Source organism: Panthera uncia, assembly GCF_023721935.1.
Source record: "Panthera uncia isolate 11264 chromosome C1 unlocalized genomic scaffold, Puncia_PCG_1.0 HiC_scaffold_4, whole genome shotgun sequence".
In the NCBI taxonomy this organism is placed as follows: Eukaryota; Metazoa; Chordata; class Mammalia; order Carnivora; family Felidae; genus Panthera; species Panthera uncia.
Genome location: NW_026057585.1, coordinates 21,129,673 through 21,154,344, shown reverse-complemented (window position 1 = coordinate 21,154,344; position 24,672 = coordinate 21,129,673). Strand labels below are relative to the sequence as shown.

General features: G+C 37.1%; 1 protein-coding gene across 1 annotated transcript in view; it reads right to left on the bottom strand.

The window, feature by feature from the left end:
* FRRS1 (ferric chelate reductase 1) overlaps positions 1–24,672 on the bottom strand; it is a 46,453-nt gene that overhangs the window by 8,627 nt on the left and 13,154 nt on the right. The window contains exons 5-10 of the mRNA XM_049616748.1: positions 23,528–23,675; positions 20,409–20,591; positions 12,685–12,783; positions 11,222–11,369; positions 2,597–2,710; positions 931–1,043 (exon numbers count right to left, since the gene is read on the bottom strand). Of these exons, the coding sequence (XP_049472705.1) occupies positions 931–1,043; positions 2,597–2,710; positions 11,222–11,369; positions 12,685–12,783; positions 20,409–20,591; positions 23,528–23,675 (805 nt within the window). The remainder of the gene's footprint in view (positions 1–930; positions 1,044–2,596; positions 2,711–11,221; positions 11,370–12,684; positions 12,784–20,408; positions 20,592–23,527; positions 23,676–24,672) is intronic.

Genomic DNA, 24,672 nt, shown 5'->3' with positions numbered 1-24,672 from the left:
AGAGATGCCAAAGGCAGAGACAGACAGCAGCAAAGCACACAGCAGTAGTAAGGACAAATAAAACAGATTGACTCTGCCAGCCAATAGTGAGAAATGAGGTTAGATGAGGTAAGTTTTAAATGCTACAAATTTATATGAATATAAAGTTTCAAGAATACCCTTTATAAAGTTAAAACTGTTTCAATAAGCAGTATTTTCTTCAAAAGCAGATGTGTACATTCTAGCTCAACACATAATTACTAATATTCCACTATACGTGCAACTATCTACACTCCATGACACATGAAAGATACAGTTTGTTTTCCTTTGTTTTGAGGAGTGCTTACTGACTCTTGTCTTTCTACTAGGAGACTGCTTCCTCATCCCATGCAAAGGTGCAGCATGAAAAGGAACACTTCTGGCTCCTCTTCCTACACACAGAGGAGATAGATGATCTTGATTAGTGAGCTAGGAACAGTCTAACCACTCATTGGCAACAAACAGGACAGATCCCTGCTTAGAAATGCATTAACCCCCACTATTTCTTTCTTCTGCTCTCCTATCCTCCTTGACTCATCTATACTCAGCGCATCTATATATACGTTCTTCCAGGCTCTCCCCTTGGCCAAACAGACATGTAAGTCAGGATCTTTTGTGTCCCAAAGTGTATGTTACAAAGGAATGAATGCACATGGCCCCGAGACATTCTCTAATCCACCCCGAACCTCATAAAGCTGTCTCTATTTTGACCTCCATCAAGTATCTTATGTCTATTTTCAGTTGGTTAGGAAATCAAAGGGCAAAATGAAGAAATTATTAGGATTCCAAAACTACAACTGTAAACCACCAAAAAAAAAAAAAAAAGAAAGAAAAAGAAACATACTACATAAGTTTTCATGTTGCAATGTTTAAAGAATATGGAAATTGCATTAAGCTTTTTCTCCCACCTACCTGAAACCAAGCTGCTTGACCAAAAACAGGCTTTGCCCAAACAAATTTGAAGAACCGAGCCATGAGCACACCTATGCTAACAGTAGTCATCCATGCCACAAACATTAAAGCACCTGTGGGTGAAAAAATAGAATGGTTGACATCACAAACCAAGCTGTTTCTTACATGACCAAGCCAAGTGCTCGGAACATAGAAAACAGCGAACAAAATACATTCAATGAATGTAAGCATAACCCAACAACTCCCTATATATCATAGTTTTACCACCACCACCGCTACTCCTAATAGCGAAACTTCCGTAGCTCCTACTGCGTGCCAGGCACTAAGAGCTTTACGTGTATTAATCTAACTGATGTTTACAACAATCCCATGAAGTAGTCACAATTAGTATTCCGCCTTTACCGGTTGGGGAAACTAAAGAATAGTGAAGTTAAGTAAGTAACACCTAAGGTTACAAAGTCGGGATTCAAACCCACTCTGGCTTCAGCAACTGTGCTCTTAACCATTACACTAAGACAGCCCTTCTGCAGGTATCTCAGCACCTTCTCACTTCTCATTCCAATAAACAATGAAAAACAAATAGGCATGTTACATGTGAATCCCATTACTGTCAAACTGGAGCTACTACTAGAAGCAAATTATCAATAATGAAGTTATTTTCAAGCTTAACTATGATGACATTTATTGAAACTCTACTGGAAGGAATAACTGAAGAATATAAAGGAAATATACCAAATAAGGAAACATCCCCCCACCCAATACTAGTATTGAAGAATAGTATAGTATACACTATACTATTCCCCTACTTTTAAATCCCATCTTTTCGAAAATAAAACAGGCTACTTTTCGAATGGAATAAACTTTTATCTGTAGAACCAGAGCCTTGTTTTTAGACGACTGCTCTTCTAACATAGTTAATTTCATCATTTTAAGTATACAATATTTATGTACAGCACTGAGTAATTTGTATACCCTCAAATACTTTGTACACTGATCAGTTCAACAAAACTGTATCTTTGAGACTAAACTACTGTTAAATAATCAAAATCACAAAGCACTCTTCTATTATAAGCCTTTATTTTAATAAATGTCATAATTAAGGTCTCACAAAAATTAAACTGATTAACCCAGTGATACTTAACTCTGGCTACAGTTAGAAACAACTAGGGCACTCTTGAAAAATTATAGATGTCTTAAAAGCTCCATTAGTGATTTTAAAGTGCAGCCAGGGTTAAAACCACTGAATGATCCCTACTCTCTACTTTTAATAAAAATTTGCAAACATTAAGATAGACGCTGCTACCTGCAAATGTTAATATTTGAACATAGAAGACTTATAAACATTTTGCTAAATTATGCCCACTACTGGGGCACTTGGGTGGCTCAGTGGGTTGAGCATCCGACTTCAGCTCAGGTCATGATCTCATGGTTCATGGGTTCCAGCTCCGCATCAGGCTCCCTGTTGTCAGTGCAGAGCCCACTTCGAATCCTCTGTCTACCACCCTCTCTGACCCTCCCCCATTCATGCTCTCTCTCAAATATAAACATTTAAAAATAAATAAATAAATAAATAAATAAAGCTCAGTACCATTCTTAATCCAGCCAGCACTGAGCCATCAGGTAAATTTATTCCACAAAACATAATAACGTTATACAGGTAACTTACCATGAGCCTTCAGAAGAAATAAAGAACGGGAGCCTCCCACATTCTTTGGATAGTCTGTCACATTATGTTTCTCACATGTAATCAAAGGTTGCTGAGAATGCTTATATATTCGACCTGAAATTTTTAAAAAGAAAATGAAGAAGAATTACTTCCTTAGGAGAGGAGGAATAGAAAGACAGTGGCATGGCATAGAAACAAAACTTCTTAAGGTAATAAAAAATAAATATTGTCAGAGATGCCATTCATATGCAAAAGCCACATAAATGTATATTCAAGTATATACAATCTTATTGAAAAAAGCTAAAGAAATAATTTAGCCAATGAAGACATGAATCAAGGGGTGCCTGAGTGGCTCAGTCAGTTAAGCGTCCGACTTCAGGACTTCAGCTCAGGTCATCATCTTGTGGTTCACACGTTCGAGCCCTGCCTCAGGCTCCATGCTGACAGCTCAGAGCCTGGAGCCTGCTTCGCATTCTGTGTCTCCCTCTCTCTCTCTGCTCCTTCCCCACTCGTGCTCTGTCTCTCAAAAATAAATAAACGTTAAAAAAATTTTTTAAAGAGAGATGAATCATAGGGGTGCCTGGGTGGCTCAGTCGGTTAAGCGTCCGACTTCAGCTCAGGTCATGATCTCGCAGTCCATGAGTTCGAGCCCCACGTTGGACCCTGTGCTGACAGCTCAGAACCTGGAGCCTGCTTCAGATTCTGTGTCTCCCTCTCTCTCTGCCCCTCCCCTGCTCATGCTCTGTCTCACTCTCAAGAATGAATAAATGTTAAAAAAAAAATTAAAAAACAAAAAAGAGAGATGAATCAAAATGAGGACTAAGAATGGAGAAGTTATAGAGTGTCTGAGTGGCTCAGCTGGTTAAGTCGATTTGGACTCAGGTCATGATCTCACAGTTTATAAAATTGAGCTCCATGTCAGGCTCTATGCTGCTTAGCACAGAGCCCGCTTGGGATTCTGTCTCCCTTTCTCTCTGCCTCTCCCCTGATCATGCTCTCTGTCTCTCAAAATAAATAAATAAACATTAGAAAAAGAAGAAGAAGAAGAAGAAGAAGAAGAAGAAGAAGAAGAAGGGGGAGGAGGAGGAGGAGGAGGATGGAGATCATGGTAAAAGAGCTGGGGGTATGCAAGAGACCAAACGCTGTGAAGTCAAAACGATCACTGATACTATGGTTAAAAATCACTGAAAATGTCAAATATAATTCTTGAAAGATACTACATATTTTTAAAATCTGCAGTCCTAGACTAAACTAACAGAAATTGGACCTGGACAAAGGAAGTGGATAGAAGACAAACAAAAGTATTTGATGCTGTATTATTTGGCATATGGTCAATTCAGACAGGGTTTGACTAATAGACCAAACCCCCAAATAACAGTGATGTAAACAAATTAAGGATATGTTATTATTTATTATGTATAAGATTAAATCTGTGAATGCATAGAATTATTCCAATTAGTTTGGTATGTGACTATGTATGTATGTGAATCTGGGAATCTATTCTACAGAAATATTATTCCCTTTTAACCAAAGATATAATGTACAAAAATGTTCACAAAAGGGTTTTTTTTTTCAATGCTGGCAAAAAAAAAAAAAATTAGGCAAGCTAGATGTCCCTCATTAAGAGAATAAATCACAGAACATATTATTTTTAGGATACAATGCAGGTGTCAAAACAAATAGAAATAACTAAGAAATCTGATACAACAGACACATAGGAATCCTTATCCCAATGAAATACCACAGACCACATCTCAATAATTTCCAGAAAAGAAATAATTATACAGGATACAGGTAAGTATCTATCCAAAATGGAACAAAGTGAAAATTTAACAACAAAATCTAAGGAAAAAATGACCCACCTAGATATTTCTAAAACTACTTTTCTAAATAACCTTCAGGTTAAATAGGAAATCAAAATTTAAAAGTCTTCTTTAAAATGAATAACAATGAAGGCATTTCATATCAAAACACATGTGATACAATCAAGGTAGTATTCAAAAGAGGCTTTTATCATCTTAAAAGAATCCTTTAAAAAAAAAAGACTTAAAGTATTGAAATAATCATGTAATTCAAGAGGTGTTTACAACAAAATATAACCAAAGAAACCAGGAAGGAAGATAGATTAAAAATAAAGGTAGAAATTAACAAACTAGTAAGTCTAAAAATCAAGAAAATCAAGTCTGCAAAAGACCAAGAAAACTGACTGTTTTTGGCAAATCTGACTACAAAATAGAAAGAACACAAACAGTATTAGAAATAAAAAGGATGACACAACTGCTAATATAGAAGACACTCTTTAAAATTGTATGAAAATACTATATACAACTTTAAGTCAGCCAAAAAAATTTTTTAAATCGAAATGAAATGGATGAATTTCTAGAAAAGTCTAGAATTATAAAACTTCATCAAAGAAGTAGTAGCAACTCTGGACAGTAATAACGGTAGAAAAAAAATTTTAATTAGTCAAATATTTCCATTTCTAAAGGCTCAGACAGCTATGTGCATGAGTTCTATCATAAAATTTAAAAAAAAATTAACTTTAAATTTTTTTTTCAACGTTTTTTTGTTGTTGTTGTTTTGTTTTGTTTTTTTTATTTATTTTTGGGACAGAGAGAGACAGAGCATGAACGGGGGAGGGGCAGAGAGAGAGGGAGACACAGAATCGGAAACAGGCTCCAGGCTCCGAGCCATCAGCCCAGAGCCTGACGCGGGGCTCGAACTCACGGACCGCGAGATCGTGACCTGGCTGAAGTCGGACGCTTAACCGACTGCGCCACCCAGGCGCCCCTAAAAAAATTTAACTTTAAAAACTCATACTTATTTAAGCTCTTCTAGAGTTCATTCTATGAGATTAGCATAACACTGAAACCACAACTAGGCAGGTGTGCGCGCGCGCGCACACACACACACACACACACACACACACAAAATCTTATAACCAAAGACCAAAATCAACTACAAATATAGATGCAATAAGTTTAAATAAAATGTTAGTGATTCAAATCAACTGTGCATTAAAAGAATTATAGGAGCTCCTGGGTGGCTCAGTGGGTTAAGCATCCAACTTCAGCTCAGGTCATTATCTTGTGGTTCGTGGATCTGAGCCCCAAATCGGGCTCTGTGCTGACTGCTCACAGCCTAGAGCTTGCTTCAGATTCTGTGTCTTCCTCTCTCTCTTCCCCTCCCCCACTCACACTCTGTTCTCCCTCTCTCTCTCAAAACTAAATATCTGAAAAAACGGAGTATTATAAAACATGGCCAAGCAAGGTTTATCCCAGGAAAGTGAGGACCATTTGCCATTCTGAAGTCTATAAAAGTAATGATAAAATATTATCTTAATTGCTGCCTGACAGACATCAAATGAAATTCAGCACATGTTCATGACATGAACTCTGTAAAGTTAGGAAAAAATCATTTCCTAAACACCATAAAAGTTATCCACCAGGAAAATACAATAAACATGACACAACACGGAATATTAAAAGTATTCCTGTAAAAATCAGGAACAAGACAAGAATTCTTGCTAGTCCACATTTTTCTGGGAGAAGTAATACAATGAAATAAGACAAAAAATGAGGGCTATGTAACCTCATTATTTGCACAAAATACGATGTTTACCTAGAAAATCCAAAATAATCAACTGGAAAACTAGATGGCTACATTCAAGACAAACATTCAAAAATCAATAATTTTCCTATACACCAACAAATTTAGAAAATGTAAGAAAAATAATCCCATTCACAATAGGTCATATTAAAATCTATAAAATTCATAGAAACAAAGTAACAAAAAATATACATAAACCCTATATGAAGACTTGAAGAACACCACAGGATTTTAATCAATAGAATATCCAGTATACTTCTGGATAGAAAGACTCTCTATTGCAAAGATGTCAATTATTCTTCAAATTAATCTAAAATTTCATTGCAATTCCAATCACAACCCCAACAGGATCTTTAATGGAATCTGACAATCATTTCTAAAGTTTATCTGGAAGAACAGATAGATAACAAAGAGTCAAGAATTCCTGAAAAAAGGCAGCCAGGAAGGGAATCATGCTCTATCAAAATTCATAACCTATTATAAGGCTATAGTAATTTCAACGAGTACAGTAATAGATTAGTGGAAAAATAAACTAGAAATAGTTTGATTTACTAATAAATGTTTGATATATGATAAAGAGGCTTTTGAAGCAGCAAAGATAAAATGAACTATTCAAAAAATGGTGTTAGGACAGCTGATTTCATTTCACAAATACTATTATATCATGGCTTGTTTATAACAGAGATCAGAGATAAAGCAGGAAACAAAAGTTTTATGTAATGAATACCTACAGAAGAGAGTCAAGAAGAGAGAGACAATAACTATCAGGAATTATACTGAATTAGCAGAGCGGCAGTAATGAAAACCAGACCACATTCCCAATAGCCTGAGAGTCATTTGGAAGAAAGTATTTTTAAATTCTGATTCACTTCAGAGCCATGGCTGAGCAAGAATTTAACCTTCATTAAAGCAGAAGTCCATTATAATTTTTGGAGTTCCTTTGTACGGCTCTATTATAATCTTGGATTTCTGCTCTAAGGCAAGTTGAGTTTGTATTTAGTACAAGGCTCTACAGTATTATGTGACGTGTGGTATTCCTAAATTGTTAAAATAACCGGTCATGTGATAAAAGAGTCTCCAGTTCATTAATTATTTAAATTGGTAGATTTCCTAATTGTGAATTACTTATTCACCCAAGTGAGTTCTATCATTTCACATGACTGCTTATCTCATGATAGGACAATGTCAGCATTCTAGGAAGGAAACAGTATTAGAAAAAGGTTTTAAATGGATTTTACTGAAATTGGGTACATTTTACATTTATAAGAGTTACTGAGATTTTATGATGGCTTTGAAAAATGGTTTCAACCTCACAAAGTCTCACTGCTTTTAAACAGACTGCAATTTATAAATGGTTCACGTACATATAACTAGATAACAGAAGAGACAATGATTTATGTGGCAATTGTACTTTGTTCCTTAATACAAGGGTACTGGAAAGTTTATTCCCTAAAGCAGAAATGTTAGGTTTGGATTTTTTTTTTCTTTTTGAGGTTTTGTTTTGCTTTTTTGCTTTGCACTCCACCAGTTTAAAAAAAAAAAACGAGTCCGTACTCGTATACTTGAGTTAATAAACACATTCATGTACTATTGTTTTAATGCATTATGTACACTAAAATATATTAAAAAATAAATTTTTTAAGATGAGAGGAGATAAAATCAATCTACATACAAAGTTCTGGTGTTGTTCCTTGGATCCCTGGACTGCCTTACAAGGTATATACACCTTATTTGGGAGAACCTTGTCCTAGAGCAGTGAGTTATCAAACCACAGTATACAAAACAATCACCTGGGATGCTGGTTAAAAATGCAGACGAATGAGGTGCCTGGGTGGCTGAGTTGGTTAAGCATCCGACTCCGACTCCAACTCCTGGTTTCAGCTCAGGTCATGATCTCACATTCCACGGGTTCGAGTCCCGCATGGGGTTCTGCACTAACAGCACAGAGCCTGCTTGACATTCTCTCTCTCCCTCTCTCTGTACCCCCGACTCGTGCTGTCTCTGTCTCTCCCAAAAATAAACTTTTTTAAAAATGCAGATTCCAAGCATCAACAACAGAGATTCAGTGGGTCTAAGATGGAGTTCAGGAATCTGCATTTTTTAGCAGTCACTCAATTCTGAAGAAGGTTGTTTGAGGCTACACTGAAGCTTTTCTGAAGAAGGTTGTTTGAGAAACACCACAAAAGACAATACAGATGCTCTCCCCCGTATCATCAGCACAGCAACACCAGCAGGAGAGGAAGATACAACGATGGTCTATTCTGCACACGCATTATCCAGGAATGAGGTTTTTCTGAGGACATATTAGAACTATCACTTAAGGGGAGCCTGGGTGGCTCAGTTGGTTAAGCATCTGACTTCGGCTCAGGTCATGATCTCACCGCTCGTGAGTTCGAGCCCCGCATCGGGCTCTGTGCTGACAGCTCAGAGCCTGGAGCCTGCTTCAGACACTGTGTCTCCCCCTCTCTCTGTCCCTCCCATGCTCATTTTCTGGTTCTCTCTGTCTCTCAATAATAAATAAATGTTTAAAAAAACATTTTTAAAAAAAGGACTATCACTTAAAATATTGTTTCTATAAGAAAATACATTCCAATTTCTACAGTGCTGACCTAAGAAGAAATTTTTGGCATTCTCATATACCCCCACACACACACAATTTATTATATAATAGAATTCATCCACTTAAATGAAATTGCTTTTATTTTAATACATGTAACATCTTTTAAGTATAAAATTTTCTAAAGTATAAATGCAAACTGTTAAATCCCATAGCAATTTAAGACATCCATTTGCATCAATAATCATTTATGAAGCATTTGTAACATACTGGGCATCCAAGGAAGCAATTTGGTATGATGGAAAGGGCATGGCTTCTGTAAGCAGAACAGCCTGGGGTTTAATATCTGACTTAATTTCTTACTCGTTAGATCTGGAACAAGTTACTTAACCTTTCTAGGTTCCAGTTTCTTTATTTCTAAAATGGTCAATATAATGTATATTTACAGAGCCTCTGTGAGAAATAAACAAGATATGTATACTGCACACAGTAAGTGACAATTGTAATAATGACAAACAATTACCTGTGCTTTAGTGGTATCTGTTTAAAAACACACATATGTGACCTTTTCCTCATTAAAAATCCAATTCCTGTATTTCCTGTGTTCAAAAGTGTTGACCAGTTAGGCTCTGAGGTCAAAGAGTTTGGGTTCAAATTCCAACTCTACCATTCACTCATCTGGGCAAATTACTTAACTGCTCCTAAGCCTCAGTTTCCTCTTGGATGAAACAGATAATAATACTACATATCTAATGTAATATTATGAAGATAAAAATGAAAAATCTAACTATCATGCTTATCCAGTGACTGGCACTCATTAAGCCCTGAGTAATTTTTATTCATTATCACTTAACCAAGAAATGATTTTCAAGCCATATTTGCTGATGCTGGTGCAAATAAGAATATATGATTTGACTAAGATAACTACACATATCACCTACAACTAAATCTACAAATATTCCTAAATTTTCTTGTAACATGAGTAGATATTTTATCCTGCTTCAAAACCACTGTCTCCCCTTTACCTAGAGTATAAAATCTCAACCACGTAATAGAATATGCAAGGCTTTTCACAACTCCACCTGCACCACATTTGTCTCTTCCTCTTCCTTTACCTCACCCCCTGACCTCCCATTCTATACGCCCAGCTTCTCACAGTTTTAAATTTTTTTTTTAATGTTTTTATTTATTTTTGAGACAGGGAGAGACAGAGCATGAACGGGGGAGGGTCAGAGAGAGGGAGACACAGAATCTGAAACAGGCTCCAGGCCCTGAGCTGTCAGCCCAGAGCGCGACGCGGAGCTCGAACTCATGGACCGCGAGATCATGACCTGAGCCGAAGTCGGACGCGTAACCGACTGAGCCACCCAGGCGCCCCTCTCACAGTTTTAAAAAGAAGTTACAGTCTCAAAGTTTGGGTACAGTATTATCTCCCAAGAGAGGAGTCACTAAATACTACCTTGGCATTTCTTGTAGTTCTTCAAAACATCATTAGCCAAGGCCTTAAACAAAATCTAATAATCCCTTTTAATATGTGTTACAACACAAGGGCTCCTAGGTGGCTCAGTCGGTTAAGCATCTGACTCTTGATTTTGGGTCTGGACACGATCTCATGGTTTCGTGAGTTCAAGCCGCACATTGGGCTCTGTGCTGGCAGCATGGAGCCTCCTTGGGATTCTCTGTCTCCCTCTCTGCCCGTCCCCACTCACACTGTCTCTGTCTCTCTCAAAATAAATAAAAAAGGTTAAAAAATGTTTTTAAAAAATGTGTTGCAATCAATACCCACCAGGGCAGTCTTCTTAAGGATAAGGGAAATATTCAAACTCATAAAACTACCATAGGCTGCACTTGACATCAGATTCACTTAGAAAGACGTGGGACAGGAGACACAGCACATCTGCAGAGCACTGAGAGGCATTCTCCTTCAATGGGAAATCCTGTAGCACTTTATTCAGCTGTCCAAGAGCTACTCTCTCTTCCCTTCCTCCAGCTCCCTCGAGAAAGCTCAGGTTCAAGGAGGTGAAATTCACAGTGGACAGGTTACCCTGCAAAAGCCAAAATCTGTTGCAACAACCCTACAGTCACTGTTTGTAGGATCCCTGCCAGGGATCTGCCAACGTCACAACACTTAGGGAAGCCCAAAGATATGGCTTCTTCCTAGGTATTTATAGTTCTTCCTGGTCCAAATGCAGTTTGCCAGCCAGAAGTCATTTTTATCATAAGCATGTTGCTTTATGACACAGTTGACACTACTTTTATCTAGTTTCCAGGGAAACAAACCTAGAAGGTTAACCAAAGTCAAATTGTCAGGCAAAAATGGAAAGGGGTTTTGATAACTCTTTACCCACAAGTGTGTATCTTAAAAAATGAGCAATTATAGTAGTGTCTCCAGAACAGGTGGAAAAGGGAAGAAGAGAAAGGAACAAACTTGAAAAGATAGTTTTTATCAATATACGTACCATTGTCAGCTGCACCATCTGCTAGAAAGATGTAGTAGCTTGTGTTTAGATCAAATCTATTCTTAACCCCAGGAAGGGTAATGTTTCTTCGGAAAGAACACTGCATAACACCATCCGCCAGCCTCCAAGCCATATCCTCAAGAGCACCCTACAAACACACACAATGGGTCTCTTCAGCACTTTCCACAGATTTGTTAAAAATAAAATATTATCAAAATCCTGACCTAGTCGATTTCCTTTCCCTAAGATCCTTTGTGCATGTTTTGTCTGCTGTATCACTGTTTGTCCACTTCCTCTCTGAGGAGTACAAGAAACATTTTCTCCTGGTTTATTGGTCTTTATTCTACTTGGCAAAAACACTATTTTTACATTGAGTCAGAACCCCACAAACCCTCTACCCAGGTTAGAAATTTTGGCAGATGTACTAACCCCCTCTTGCCTCTAACACACAATCAAAAACACTGAAGAAACAATTAGAAAGTAATACCCTAGTGGGCAAGATGCAATGTGCTTGAAGGGAGAAGTTCCAAGCTATGGGAAAGCTCTGCAGAGAACATAACGTTATTAGGAGATGACTACTTCTTGGTCAGAGCTCACTTGCTTGTCAATTGCCATGTGAAAAAGACACTTCTCTACCAGAAATAAGCCATCTTTGGCATAGATGCCAACAAGGAGCACTGAAGACAACTGTCCAAGGCACTGAACCAGTCTCTACCATACATGTTCCCCTTTCTCACTAGACAAGAAACTGTGTCATTAACCTACACCTTTTCTTAAAAATCTATCTGTAAGCTTATGAAAGGGAGCTGATGCTTTGACTATCTTAACCATAATTGTTTTTATAAGATGCAAAAAAGGATTTAAATGGCGCACGCAAGAATTCATCTTTTCCTGTAAGAGAACCTTACCTTGTGCTTCCCCAAGTGTAGAAAAAGGGAGATGTTGGTCAAAGGGTACAAAGTTGCAGTTATGTAGGATGAAAGTCTAGAGATCTGATGACTATAGTTAATAATACTGTATTATATACTGGAAATTTGCTAAGAGAAAATTTCAGGTGCCCTCACCACAAAAAAGAAAAAAAAAGTAACTAAGAGAGGAGATAATGGTAGCAGTCATTTCACTATGTATACATATATATGTGTATATATATATATATATATATATATATATCAAAGCATTATGTTGTATACACTAAATACATATATACAATTTTATTAAACTATATAATATTAAATATATTGAATATATAATGTTAAATAAAATAATATAATGACATTAATAAATTAAATGTACAAATATAATAAAACTTACTTTATATATTTTTATATATTATTTTAAAAATAAAAGAAAGCACAGAAAAGTGTCTTCCAGCTTGTTGTAAGAAAGGAACCCTACTGCCAATGTTGGCCGCATAGCCAGGGGCAGACAAGAGGGGTGGAGGTTCCCAGAATCTTCCCACCTACCCTGGAGTCCATCACAGGGTGACTTCGCCCCATCAAATGGGATGGTTGTATGTGCACAGTGTGATCTTCATGAATACACACATAAGCATCATCATCACCCTGAAAAACAATTGCAAATGAGAAAAATTCAAAGGAATTTCAACATTTTGTTTTTTAAAATATCCCTAATGAAATCAAATAGTATTTGATGCTTTTAAAACATAATTTACTGACTCAATCCCAAATGATACCACAAATTCCAGAGAATTGGCTGTCCAATTTATTAATAAAAAATAATTTTGCTATATTGAAGAAAGAAACAAAAAGCAGAAACAGACCCATAAATACAGAGAACAAACTTGATGGTTGCCAGAGGGCAGAAGGTGGGGGGAAGGGGCAAAATGGATGACAGGCAGTGGGACATACAGGCTTCCAGTTGTGGAATGAATAAGTAACAAAATAAAAGGTAGAGCATAGGGAATATAATCAATGGTGTTATAGTTCTGTATGATAACAGATAGTAGCATGATGTTTCAAATTGTTGAATCACTATGTTGTATACCTGAAACTAATGTAACATTATGTATCAACTATACTTCAATATAAATAAATACATAAATAATTTTGTTAGAATACGAAAACAACACAATTTCAATATAAAAAATATATTAAAATAGGGGTGCCTCGGTGGCTCAGTCGGTTAAGCATCCAGCTACGGCTCAGGTCAAGATCTCATAGCTCGTGAGTTCAATCCCTGCATCGGGCTCTGTAGAGACAGCTCAGAGCCTGAAGCCTGCTTCAGATCCTGTGTTTCCTTCTCTGTCTGCCCCTCCCCCACTCATGCTTGGTCTCTCTCAAAAATAAATAAACATTAAAAATTTTTTAAATAAATAGACATGTTTATAAGCCCCTAAACTTAAACACCATTATTAATGCTTTCATATATATTCATCCACACCTATTTGTATTTATTTTTTCACCTCAAGTGGGCTGAAAATACAGTTCCGTTATGTTTTTTCACTGAACTTATCACGAACATTGTTCTAGATATTTATTTGTAAATAAACATCTATGTCCTACAATTTTTCATAACTATAAACACACTGCAATATATTGGGTTTGGGGGGGACCTTTTAAGATGAAGATACTGGGGCGCCTGGGTGGCTCAGTCGGTTAAGCGTCCGACTTCAGCTCAGGTCACGATCTCACGGTCCGTGAGTTCGAGCCCCGTGTCGGGCTCTGAGCCGATGGCTCAGAGCCTGGAGCCTGCTTCCGATTCTGTGTCTCCCTCTCTCTCTCTGCCTCTCCCCTGTTCATGCTCTGTCTCTCTCTGTCTCAAAAACAAATAAACGTTAAAAAAAAATTAATAAAATAAATAAATAAATAAGATGAAGATACTAGAATCAAATACTGCTGATATTGTACACACTGATTTACTATTACACACTCAAACCAAATCGTCTGAATTCAAGGAGGCATTTTTTTCAGTCTAGTTCTTATCTATCCTTTAGTCTCCAATATTCTTTATCTCTAAAAGTTACAGCTTATTTGAAGTGACTACCAGAGGACAGACTGCATCTTCAAAGTCCATTTAAGTGATGGTACAAATGAATAATCTGGCTTTTAGGCTACTGTGTGCAGTTTTGGTTCTTTCACCTATTCTAAATCATTCTCCATAAAATAGCTAACAAGATCTTTTATGTGCTATAGTCATTAAACTCCTTAAACAAAGCCAAGACTGACAAGTTATAACAAATTTTGCTATTAGTCCCAATGATATTCTAACATGCTTCAAATTTATTTTTAAAAGTTCCACTTTTGAGAACTCCCAAGTACTTAACCTTAGCAAACCAATTATTCACTGTTACACATCTTATATTCCAATCAGAATTAGCCCAACTCAAGAAACTTGGAGTCGTCATGATTTAAACCAGGAATCAACAAACTATGGCACACTCAGACCAAATTCAGCCCAATGCCTGTTTTGGTACAACCCACAGGCTAAGAATGATGTTTACATATCAAAACGGGTTTTTTTTAATGTTTATTTTTGAGAGAGAGAGAGAGAGAGAGAGAGAGCGAGCATGCGAGCAGGGGAGGAGCAGAGAGAGAGGGGGACAGAGGATCTGAAGACGGCTCTGCACTGACAGCAGCAAGCCTGATACAGCGCTCAAACTCATGAACCGTGAGATCATGACCTGAGCTGAAGTTGGACACTCAACCAACTGAGTCACCCAGGTGCTCTAAATGTTTTTTTTTTTTTAATTAAAAGAAGAATATTTCATGACAAGTAAAAATACATGAAATCCAAATTTCAGTGTCCACAAATAAAGTGTTATTGGAACACAGCTACGCCTATTAATTTACGGATTGTCTATTGTTGTTTTAGCACTATCATAACCGAGATGAGTAGTTAGAACAGAGGCCATAGGCCCACAAATTCTCAGGAGTTACTATCTGGACCTTTACAGAAAATGTTCACTGATTTCTGATTTAAACAAACATTGTGTGTTTTCTAGACTATCTGCTATGAGGTATAAAAATTCTTTTTTTATTTAAAATAACTTTTAATATAACAAGAGGCAAAATGGTGATAAGACAAATACCATACTAACTCCTTGTTGGTGTGGAGGCAGACCTCCCAAATATTGGAGAAAATTATGGGGATGGAGGAAGAAGAGATAACTCTCAGTTCTCACTACTCTAAAATGAAAGATATGAGAAAGTGCTATTACAACTATAGGCTCCAAGCAATTTCTAGAAACCCCAAGTTTGGAGCATGGAAACACACATGTAAGAAGTTCTGCCAAATCTCTGAATTGGACAGAACCCTTTCTCCCGTTTGTTCCTCTTGTTTCGAACATTTAGAATGAGCTGTTTAGAATATTGTGTGGATACTATGGGAAAAACAAAGATGAGTAGATTGTTCTTACAACCAAAGACTACATTTTAATGGAACAGACAGTTGTAATAGTATGTGAATTATGATACAACAGGTTTAGACAAAGTACCATGGAAACACAAATTATGTAGACCCAAAGATTGAAAAACCTTATCAGGAAAGGTGATTATTAACTAGATCTTAGAAAATAAAAAATATTTACATGTGGGTAAGATAGACCTGAGATAAGGGGAAAGTTTTCCAAAAGGAGGAATTTCCAGGACTAAAGACATAGAAATATAAAAACATATGAAAATTTTAGGAAACAGGTAACTGTGTTAGTGAAAAGATAAAACATAAAACATAAAACAGGGTAAAGCTGGAAATTCCAACAAGGACTTTGAGGTATTTTGAAAGCCACGCTAATGAAAAAAAATATTCTTCCTATAACTACTAACGGTTCACCAAAGGTTTTTGGGGATAGCATTGAGATGATCTCTGTGGCAGCTTGGGAAGAAAAGTCCAGTGGCTATTGAAAGATGAGCCAGACAGAAGAAATCAGGGAGCCAAGAAGACTCGTGAGGGGGTCACTGCGGCAGTCTGGAAATGACAAAAAAAGTGTAGGCGAAGTCAGAGATAGTGACAATGCAATAAAGAGAATGAAGGAAATACGTCAAAGACAGAATCATAAGTATATGTAATATCGGTAGCAGTGAACACATAAGTACTCGAATCCTGACTTCTAAAAACTATTCCTATCAAAAGGAAACAGACCTCCTTTGGGAAATGATGAAATGCATAACAGTATAAAATGGAATCAATAAACTATGTTTTCTGGTGTAACAGCTTGTTACACACTAAAAAAGTAATGGAGACCCATCAAAAGGGAAAAAAAAAAATGCTTTAAGAGGCCATATCTAGGTCAATATAAGCAGCTAAAAGAAGACTGATGATGATAAACTATAACTCAATAGACAAAAGTAACTCATTAATCCATAATGTTTCACCAAAAGGGAAGGAGAGGTGCAGAGAAAAGAAAGCTCTTTTTTTAAAAAGAACACCAGCTAACAGATTAGAAAATCAACAATTTGTAATCACAAATGTAACAATTGATTCAGGCAGGAACATCAATAGATGCTAAAATCACTTGAGAAAATGTTATTGAGGAACAAAATATTCATATACACTCAAAGTATTACCCCACAGATTACTTATTAATTAAAAAGAGAAAACACAAAGGAAAAATCTGATGGATAATAGTGATCAAACACAGAATCATCAATACTGGAATGATTTGACATTACACATCTCTTGACATGATGTACTGAGAAATAAACACATCCCTTAGGTAGTACTTGTGCCAAAAATCTTAACCTGAATCTATTGCACAAATTGTGGAACATTCTACAGAATGGGAGCATGAAAAAAAATTCTAAAAAACAGGTAGGGTAACTGATCAAAAAGATATAACAATTAAATGTATTGGTGATAAATGACTGGATCTTGGTTCAGAACTTTTTTTAAAAAAGAACAGCTGGAAAGGACTTTATCGGGACAACTGAGGAATCTGGAATATAGACTACATTGCATGAAATTATATCATTACTAAGTTTCCTCAATGTGATAAAGATATTATGGTAATGATAGAATATTCTTGTTCTTAGATACTTAGATCTGTAGATAGTTGCTAAAACTTTTAGAGATAAAATGTCATGATGTATCTACAATTTAACCTTCAAATAGTTTGGGGAAAAATTTGTGTTTACATACACCTCATAAGTCAATCTATACACACACTTACACACACACACACACACACACACACACACACACACACACAGTGTGGGAATGGAGAGGGAAAGAAAGTGGCAAGTGTAGGTGAAAAACTTACTGGTGTTTGTTGTACTATTCTTTCAATGGTTATGTGGATTTAAAACTTCTCAAAACAAAAAGTGGGGGGTGGGTAGGAGGAAGAAGGACCTGATAGGTGAATAAAAGGGAAGAATCTAAGTCACAACCAAAATTCCCGGAACACTAAAGATGATGACAACAGTGAATGAGATAGTCTATAAATTGCCCAGGACGGCATCTGAAAAGAAGCAAGGATTCAATAATGGTAACTGCTTTTTTATTTCTATTTTTGATCACCAAGAATGAGGAACACAAGAAACATGAGGAGGAAAGACATTAAGTTCAATTTTACAGATAATGGTTTGTGTTGTCCAAGAACACTCATCTGGACAAGACCAGCTGGCCACTGAAAATCCCAGTCTGAAGTACAAAATAAGTCAGAACTGGGAACATTCTAGAACTTGAGCACTGAGAAATTATGTATAAAGCAAGATGACACTAATCAGGAGAAGGCAGGAATAGAAGCTAATATATAATATGTACACTTGATATACTTTATATCATTTAACAAAGTATATGAAGATAGGGAATATGTGGATACTTTGAAATTAGTTAAAATTCAGACATTAGCAAGTCACTGATAACTAAAATGCAGAAAATTATACTTTTCATCAATTTTAGTGAAGCTTAACATCAAAACAATTGCTATCATTAATTTATAAGTGAAACTGAAAAAGGTATCATTCAGGTTGATCAGTATTCGTAACATCAGATACCTTCAATATTTAAATTTATATTACATACTGAAAAGAAATAGCAGGTCATAAAAATATCCTAAAATTTTTTAAATAACCAGGAATAGAAGTAACCACTTTAAAAATATTTTCTGAGGATGATTTATTTCCCACAATTTAGGCAAACAGGTGTACAAATGATTTTAATCATTAAGATTGCTCTGTAAATCAACTGCACCTGCATAATTAAGTCTTTCTTATAAACATTTTTGATGAGTACTATACTAGAAACATAAGATTTCTAAGTAAGATAAATATATCTTGAATTAGAGATAAATGCTTTTGTGCCATCTATGCCTACAACTTAGAACAGAAATAACTGGTCTACTTGTGGGTGCCTCATCACCACACTCCGTACAGCACTAGTGTCTTTTCCTCTCACTGACAGATTTTATGTGACCAGAAAAGGAAAAATGTGAGTATACTATTGCATGAAGTTTGGCTCTAAAGTGACTGGAATGTTTTTTTATGTAAGTGACTAGAACACATATCTAAATGATATTGTATGTTACAGATGAAACTACACAGTTACTCCAACAAGGCTACCATTGTTAACCCTTGCTGGGCTCATCTTCAGAACTGTTCCCACAAGTACTACCACCATCTTTCCTTATTGCTTTATGGTCCCATTTTATTTTTTTTTTATTTTGTTAATGTTTATTTATTTTGAGAGAGAGAGGAAGAACGCATGCATGCACGCACAAGCAGGGGAGGGGCAAAGAGAGAGGGAGAGAGAGAATCCCAAGCATCTTTGCACTGTCAGTGCAGAGCCTGTCTCAGGGGCTGAATTTCACAAACCACGAGATCGTGACATGAGGTGAAATCAAGAGTTGGATGCTTACCCAACTGAGCCACCCAGGAGCTCCTAATTTTATTTCTAACCCAGCCTCATTATCCACCTTAAGGGCCAAACTTGGTTCATTTCTGCCTGAACTGCAAATAACCAACAGAATATGCTATTGCTCTGACGACAATTACAAAGGGCAATGGGGAAAAGGTCTTGAACTCTTGCAACATCATTTGATCCAGCATAAAATTTCCCAAAAAACAACTTTAAAAAAAGAGTCACAATTTCTTATATGTCATTTTTAAAAGCATATGACATATCTTAAATTTCATAAGGTTAAGGTCTATGTTTTGCTTAATGAAAAAAGATAATGAGTGCATTCTAGAACTATACAGTAATATATCTAGGTCATGTGCATATATTACAATGCCCTCCCCCTAAAAAAGTTACACCTGGTTTCCCGCAATACATGCAAGCAGCATACGAGGACCAATGTGATCAGAGTGCACTTTTAGGGAAAACATTCGTCCTTCTATCACAGAATCTCAGCGCTTCTTTTCTTTTTTTGAATTACAAGTCCCTTAAGAAGTGATACTAAGTTTAAAACATGACAGGAAGAAAACTCTCTACAAAAAACTCGTTGCCTTTGCTAATGTGGAAGTAAGAGGCGTTCTCCATTTGTAGTCACCCCTGACCTCACCATCAACTCTGCTTCGAAAAGGACTTACACATGTCCTGGCCCATACTCTCCCTCCTTCCTTCTGGAAGATTAGGATGCACTCTGCTGCCACACCACAGCACAAGGCTGCCATCTACAGAACCATTGAATCCATTCAGCACTACCTAGGGAGAGCGAGAATCAGCTTAAAACAAATGCTGCCTTCTGTAGATCTGACAAAGGAGCCTACCGGTAAGGAATATATTTATGCCTGGACACGCCAGGTTTAACTCTCTGTTTGGGATATGTACTGATGACTACCAAAATGGGGACTCCGTGAGCAGCAACCCTTGCTGGGATTGCTGGACACTTGAGAAAACAATGAGGGTTTGAAAAGCATCACAAATAACATGAGACTTGAGGCAGAGCAACCTCTCCTAACTGTACTTCAAGCTTTTATCACAAAGAGATAAGCAGACAGGACAGACAGAAAGATATAGCGGCAAATCCACTGGATACAAAGTGATTTTCCTAACTTTCTACAAGACAGCCTTTCTTAGTGGTATATAATTGCACAACTGTTAAAAACATGAAATACCCAAAGATTTTTAACTTAGAACCCGCTCTATGTTCATTTCTCCTGCCCTCCCCTTCCCCTTCCCATTGTAAGCAGGATAATAATTTGACTCTGGAACAAACAACTAACTGCCATTGATTAGGCTCCCTCCAGTAACTTTTCTTTCATTACCACTTACGTAAGTGAGGGATACAAACCATCCATCTGTCATGAGAAAACGCAAAGGATAAATAGCCTTTACTGGGACCGCTCATTTCAACCACCACTGATTGGTCATCTCGTGTGAAGGACAAGAAGAAACAGGCACGCTCCTTCTCTGGGTCACAGTTCAAAGGACTCCGAATGCAGAACTTCTTGTTCCCACAATCTGAAGCACTGAACTAGAAAAATGACAGGGAGAAAAAGTCTTAATTACCAACCAAACAGTTCATTTCACAATGATAAAAGAGCCACTACCTTGAAGTACAAGTTTTAACAAGAGTATCTTTTCATAATAAAGATTCAAAGAAGGAAACAAATAACACAACCCAAATTAGACATGATCAGAGCAGTAGTTAGGTTGTGAACTTTTCAACTTAATTAATTTTGATTAAAATCTGGAAGACACAACATTAGTTGGACTATAATGTGCATGAGTATTAAAGTTCCTTTAATACACAAAATATTTCACATCAATTATGTTCTGGAGCATAGTTTCCAGTAAATTTTGAAAAACGCCTTAGGGAATATTTAAGCCCACACTGACATTCTTGCCTAAAAGATTATCATTGAGTTTTTAGAATGAACTTTTAAAAAGTAAACAAACTCACGAATTTTTATATTCAGATCCTAGACTCTGCATCTAGAATTCAGGTTCAAATTTGATATTAAAATAATATAAGAAAAAATGGTTATTCCAATATACGCTAACACTCTAAATAATAGTAATAACAATTTAGTGGAGGGGAAACAGGAACAATTTACAATGATTTAATTCAGAGCTTCCTTGTTATGGCAAATAAGAGGACCAGCATCAAAAATCTCAGCTCCACAATTTGACGGCACAAAAATGCTCAGTCATCTTGTTAGAATGCGCTATGATGGTGTATTTCAGAAGGGAGTTAAACATCACACATCTAGATTAAATGGGAACTGTATCCAAACACCTCTCATTTCTTCTACTCTACCGACACTTCTGGCCATCCAGTGTGGGGGGGGGTTTTCCCACATTAAGCAATTCTGCAATTCTCAGTGGACACCAAGCACAAGTCCTACTTTGCAATTCCATTCTGACACAATCTACCTGAAGGTAGTGTCCAATCCTACAAGTTAGGGGCTCAGTCCCACAAGACTGTTTACTTCAGAGGCCAACCACAAGGTCCAGGTTCCCAATGAAGGAGACTAGAGGTTCCCATGACCCTCTCCTCAAGTTTGATAATGTACCAGGATGGCTCACAGAACTCAGGAAAACAGGTTTCTTACGAGACTGCCAGTGTATTATTACCCGATGAAACCCAGGAACAGGTGGAAGAGGTGCACAGGGAGGGTATGTGGGCAGGGCAGGTGTGTGGAGCTTCCATGCCCTCTCTAAGGCACCATCCTTCTAGCACCTCCATGTGTTCAGCAACCTGGGAGCTCTCTGAACCCCATAGTTTTGGGATTTTTACGAAGCCTTCATGGAGGCATGATGGATTAATGACTCAATTTTTAGCCCCTTGCTCATCTCTGGAAAATGGAGAGTGGGGGGCAGAAAGTTCCCAGTTTCTAATCATGGCTTGGTCTTTCTGGTGACCTGCCCCCATGGACAGCCCACCCATTACAGCAAAAGGCATTCCTATCACTCAGGAAATTACAAGGGATTTAGGAGCTCTGTATCAGGAACTGGGGTCAAAGTCCAAATATTAGCAGGAACCACAGCAGAAACCAATACACATTTCTTATTATTTCACAGCAACTTAAAGAAAAGTCACAGTAGAATGGAAAAAACAAACCAGTACGAAACTTGCATTTTGGTCTCTGCTCTCCCCTTTAGTCCATCGTGTTTGCTGAAGAACTTAACTGTCTCTCTTGTATACCTTCAACTATACAGGGACTGAATTCTGAGGTCTCTTCTAGCTCTGTATGAATGCTATAATCCCATGACTCTGAATAAACCTTTCTATAATCAGAGAGTACAAACCTGGTGTAGAGATACCATAAAAGCTCCAATGAGAACTAATGCCTTTTATGTGAATATATGGAAAGATTCCTCCTAGGAAGCTCAGGTCCAGACTGACTATTTACCCCCCTAAGGCAGCTTTAAAATAAATAAACATTAAGACTAAGTAAGCTAGAGCTAGTGCAAATAAAAAATCTAATTGTATGGTCAAAAGTGTAACATTCATAATAATGCAATCAAGTATAATTATATATTGCAAAATGTAGAAGGAAAACAAAATGAGACAGTACAGAAAGAGTACAAGTGCTTTACTTAGTCTTCCTCATGAGAACAAAGAGTTATAAAAAGACAAAAAGAGAAGGAAAAGAAAAAAGGAACTAATATTTACAGAATTTCTATTAAGTGCAAAGCAGTTAGAAACCTTAAAATCATTACATTGTTTAATTCTCATAATAATACTAAGAGCTCGATATTATTACTTCTCATTTTATAGGTGAAGAAACTGAGACTTTGAGAATTAAGTAGCTTGTCTAAAGTCACACAGAAAGTAGGCGAGACAGGATTCAGACCTGAGTTTGTTCTTTTAACTGCAATAACCTGCCGTAAGACACTTTTCATTATTTTCACTTCTGAACTAATAAGTCTCATTTATCAGAATTTCTTTCAGAAAAACCTAATGTTACTAATATGCACTACCCTTTACAAGATATGTTTTCTCAACCACAGTTCTTTTGAACCCAAGGGCCTAAACGAAATTCTAGCTGATGAGTTTGCAAAAGAGCTTCTGTAGTTCAGCACATAGAATCCCCCAGTACTCACTGGCCTTAGTGAAATCAGATCTAAGAGTTACATCACCATTTCAAGATTCTGCTCCAAATCTTGTCTAAATTTAGCTTAAGCTTTAATGTTCCTCTCCGTGTTTGATATTTGGCTGTGCAGACTACAGAATGTCATAACCACACCTCGAACATGCAGGGTGTTGCACTCCCTTTATCCTGACCCATAAGTCATAATGTGGCAATAAAGACTTCCTTCAGATTTCCTGCAGAGGTCCCAAAAACTCACTGCCACAACCCGGCACAGCTACTTCTCTGCATACTTCAGCAAGTATAAACCACAATTTCCAAAGACACTGTTCTTTTAGCTTGCATTTGGTGAAACCATGAAAAGGTTACTTACTGATTTGGTTAAATGGGATACAGGAGGTAATGTTGACAAAGGTGCTACTGTAGCTTCAGGTGTTGTAAAAGGCGGTGCATTGGGCTGTGAAATTACAGGGCCAGGAATCTTCACCCAGTAGATTTTATACTTCTCAACAACTGTGACTCTGAAATGCAGTACTAATGAGATCAAACAGAACCCTAATTGTGGCCCGTTATAATTGAATCAAAAAAAAAAAAAAAGATGAAAAGAAGTAAACTAGGGACACACAACTTAATACTACCCAACAGTACCACCAATTTTGTCTAAGACAAATCTCTAATGACTCTTCTACCTCATTACTAAATGAACTTTTACTGCCCTTGTTCTCTTGCTTACTCTTGATCTTTCTTTTCTTCTCTTCTCTCCTCCTCGTCTGCCCTTTGGGCATACTCCCAGCAGTCCATGAGTGCCAGATAAGGACTAAAATGCACAGACTTCTATTCCCTGACATATAAAGAACATACTACTGCTACTTATTTCATAGTGTGCTGTTCAAATTATCCCACAGGGCATGTGTAGCAGGCAGCTACAGCAAGAAGTCAGATAGAGGCTGCATAAGCAACACCAGATCTTATTGGCGTCACAGTCCTCTTCCACATTCCACACCACACACAGGTGCAAAGCTGTGTTTCTGTGTGCTAGCACTTGCATACATAGTGAAACAAAACATACAGACATGTCAGGAGACTAATTCTCCTTAAAATATACATCTGTAGGGGCACTGAGTGGCTCACTCCCTTAAGCATCCGACTTCAGCTCAGCTCATGATCCCAGGGTTCGTGAGTTTGAGCCCCACAAACTCTTTTTTGTTTGTTTTTTGTTTTTTGTTTGACGGCACTCTGCCGTCAGCACACAGCCCACTTCAGATCCTCTGTATCCTTCTCTCTCTCTCTCTCTCTCTCTCTCTCTCAAAAATAAATATTAAAAAAAAATTTTTTTGATTAAAAAACATATATATGTCTCTAACACCACTCAGTTATCATTAAACTGTTTTTATGACATTCCACTTCCCCTTGCACAGAGGATTAAGGGAAATGGACTTCTAATCCTACTGAATTTCATAATTCTGAGGGCATGAACAGTCTTACTAATCTAATATGCAGGTTATAACACTACAAAAA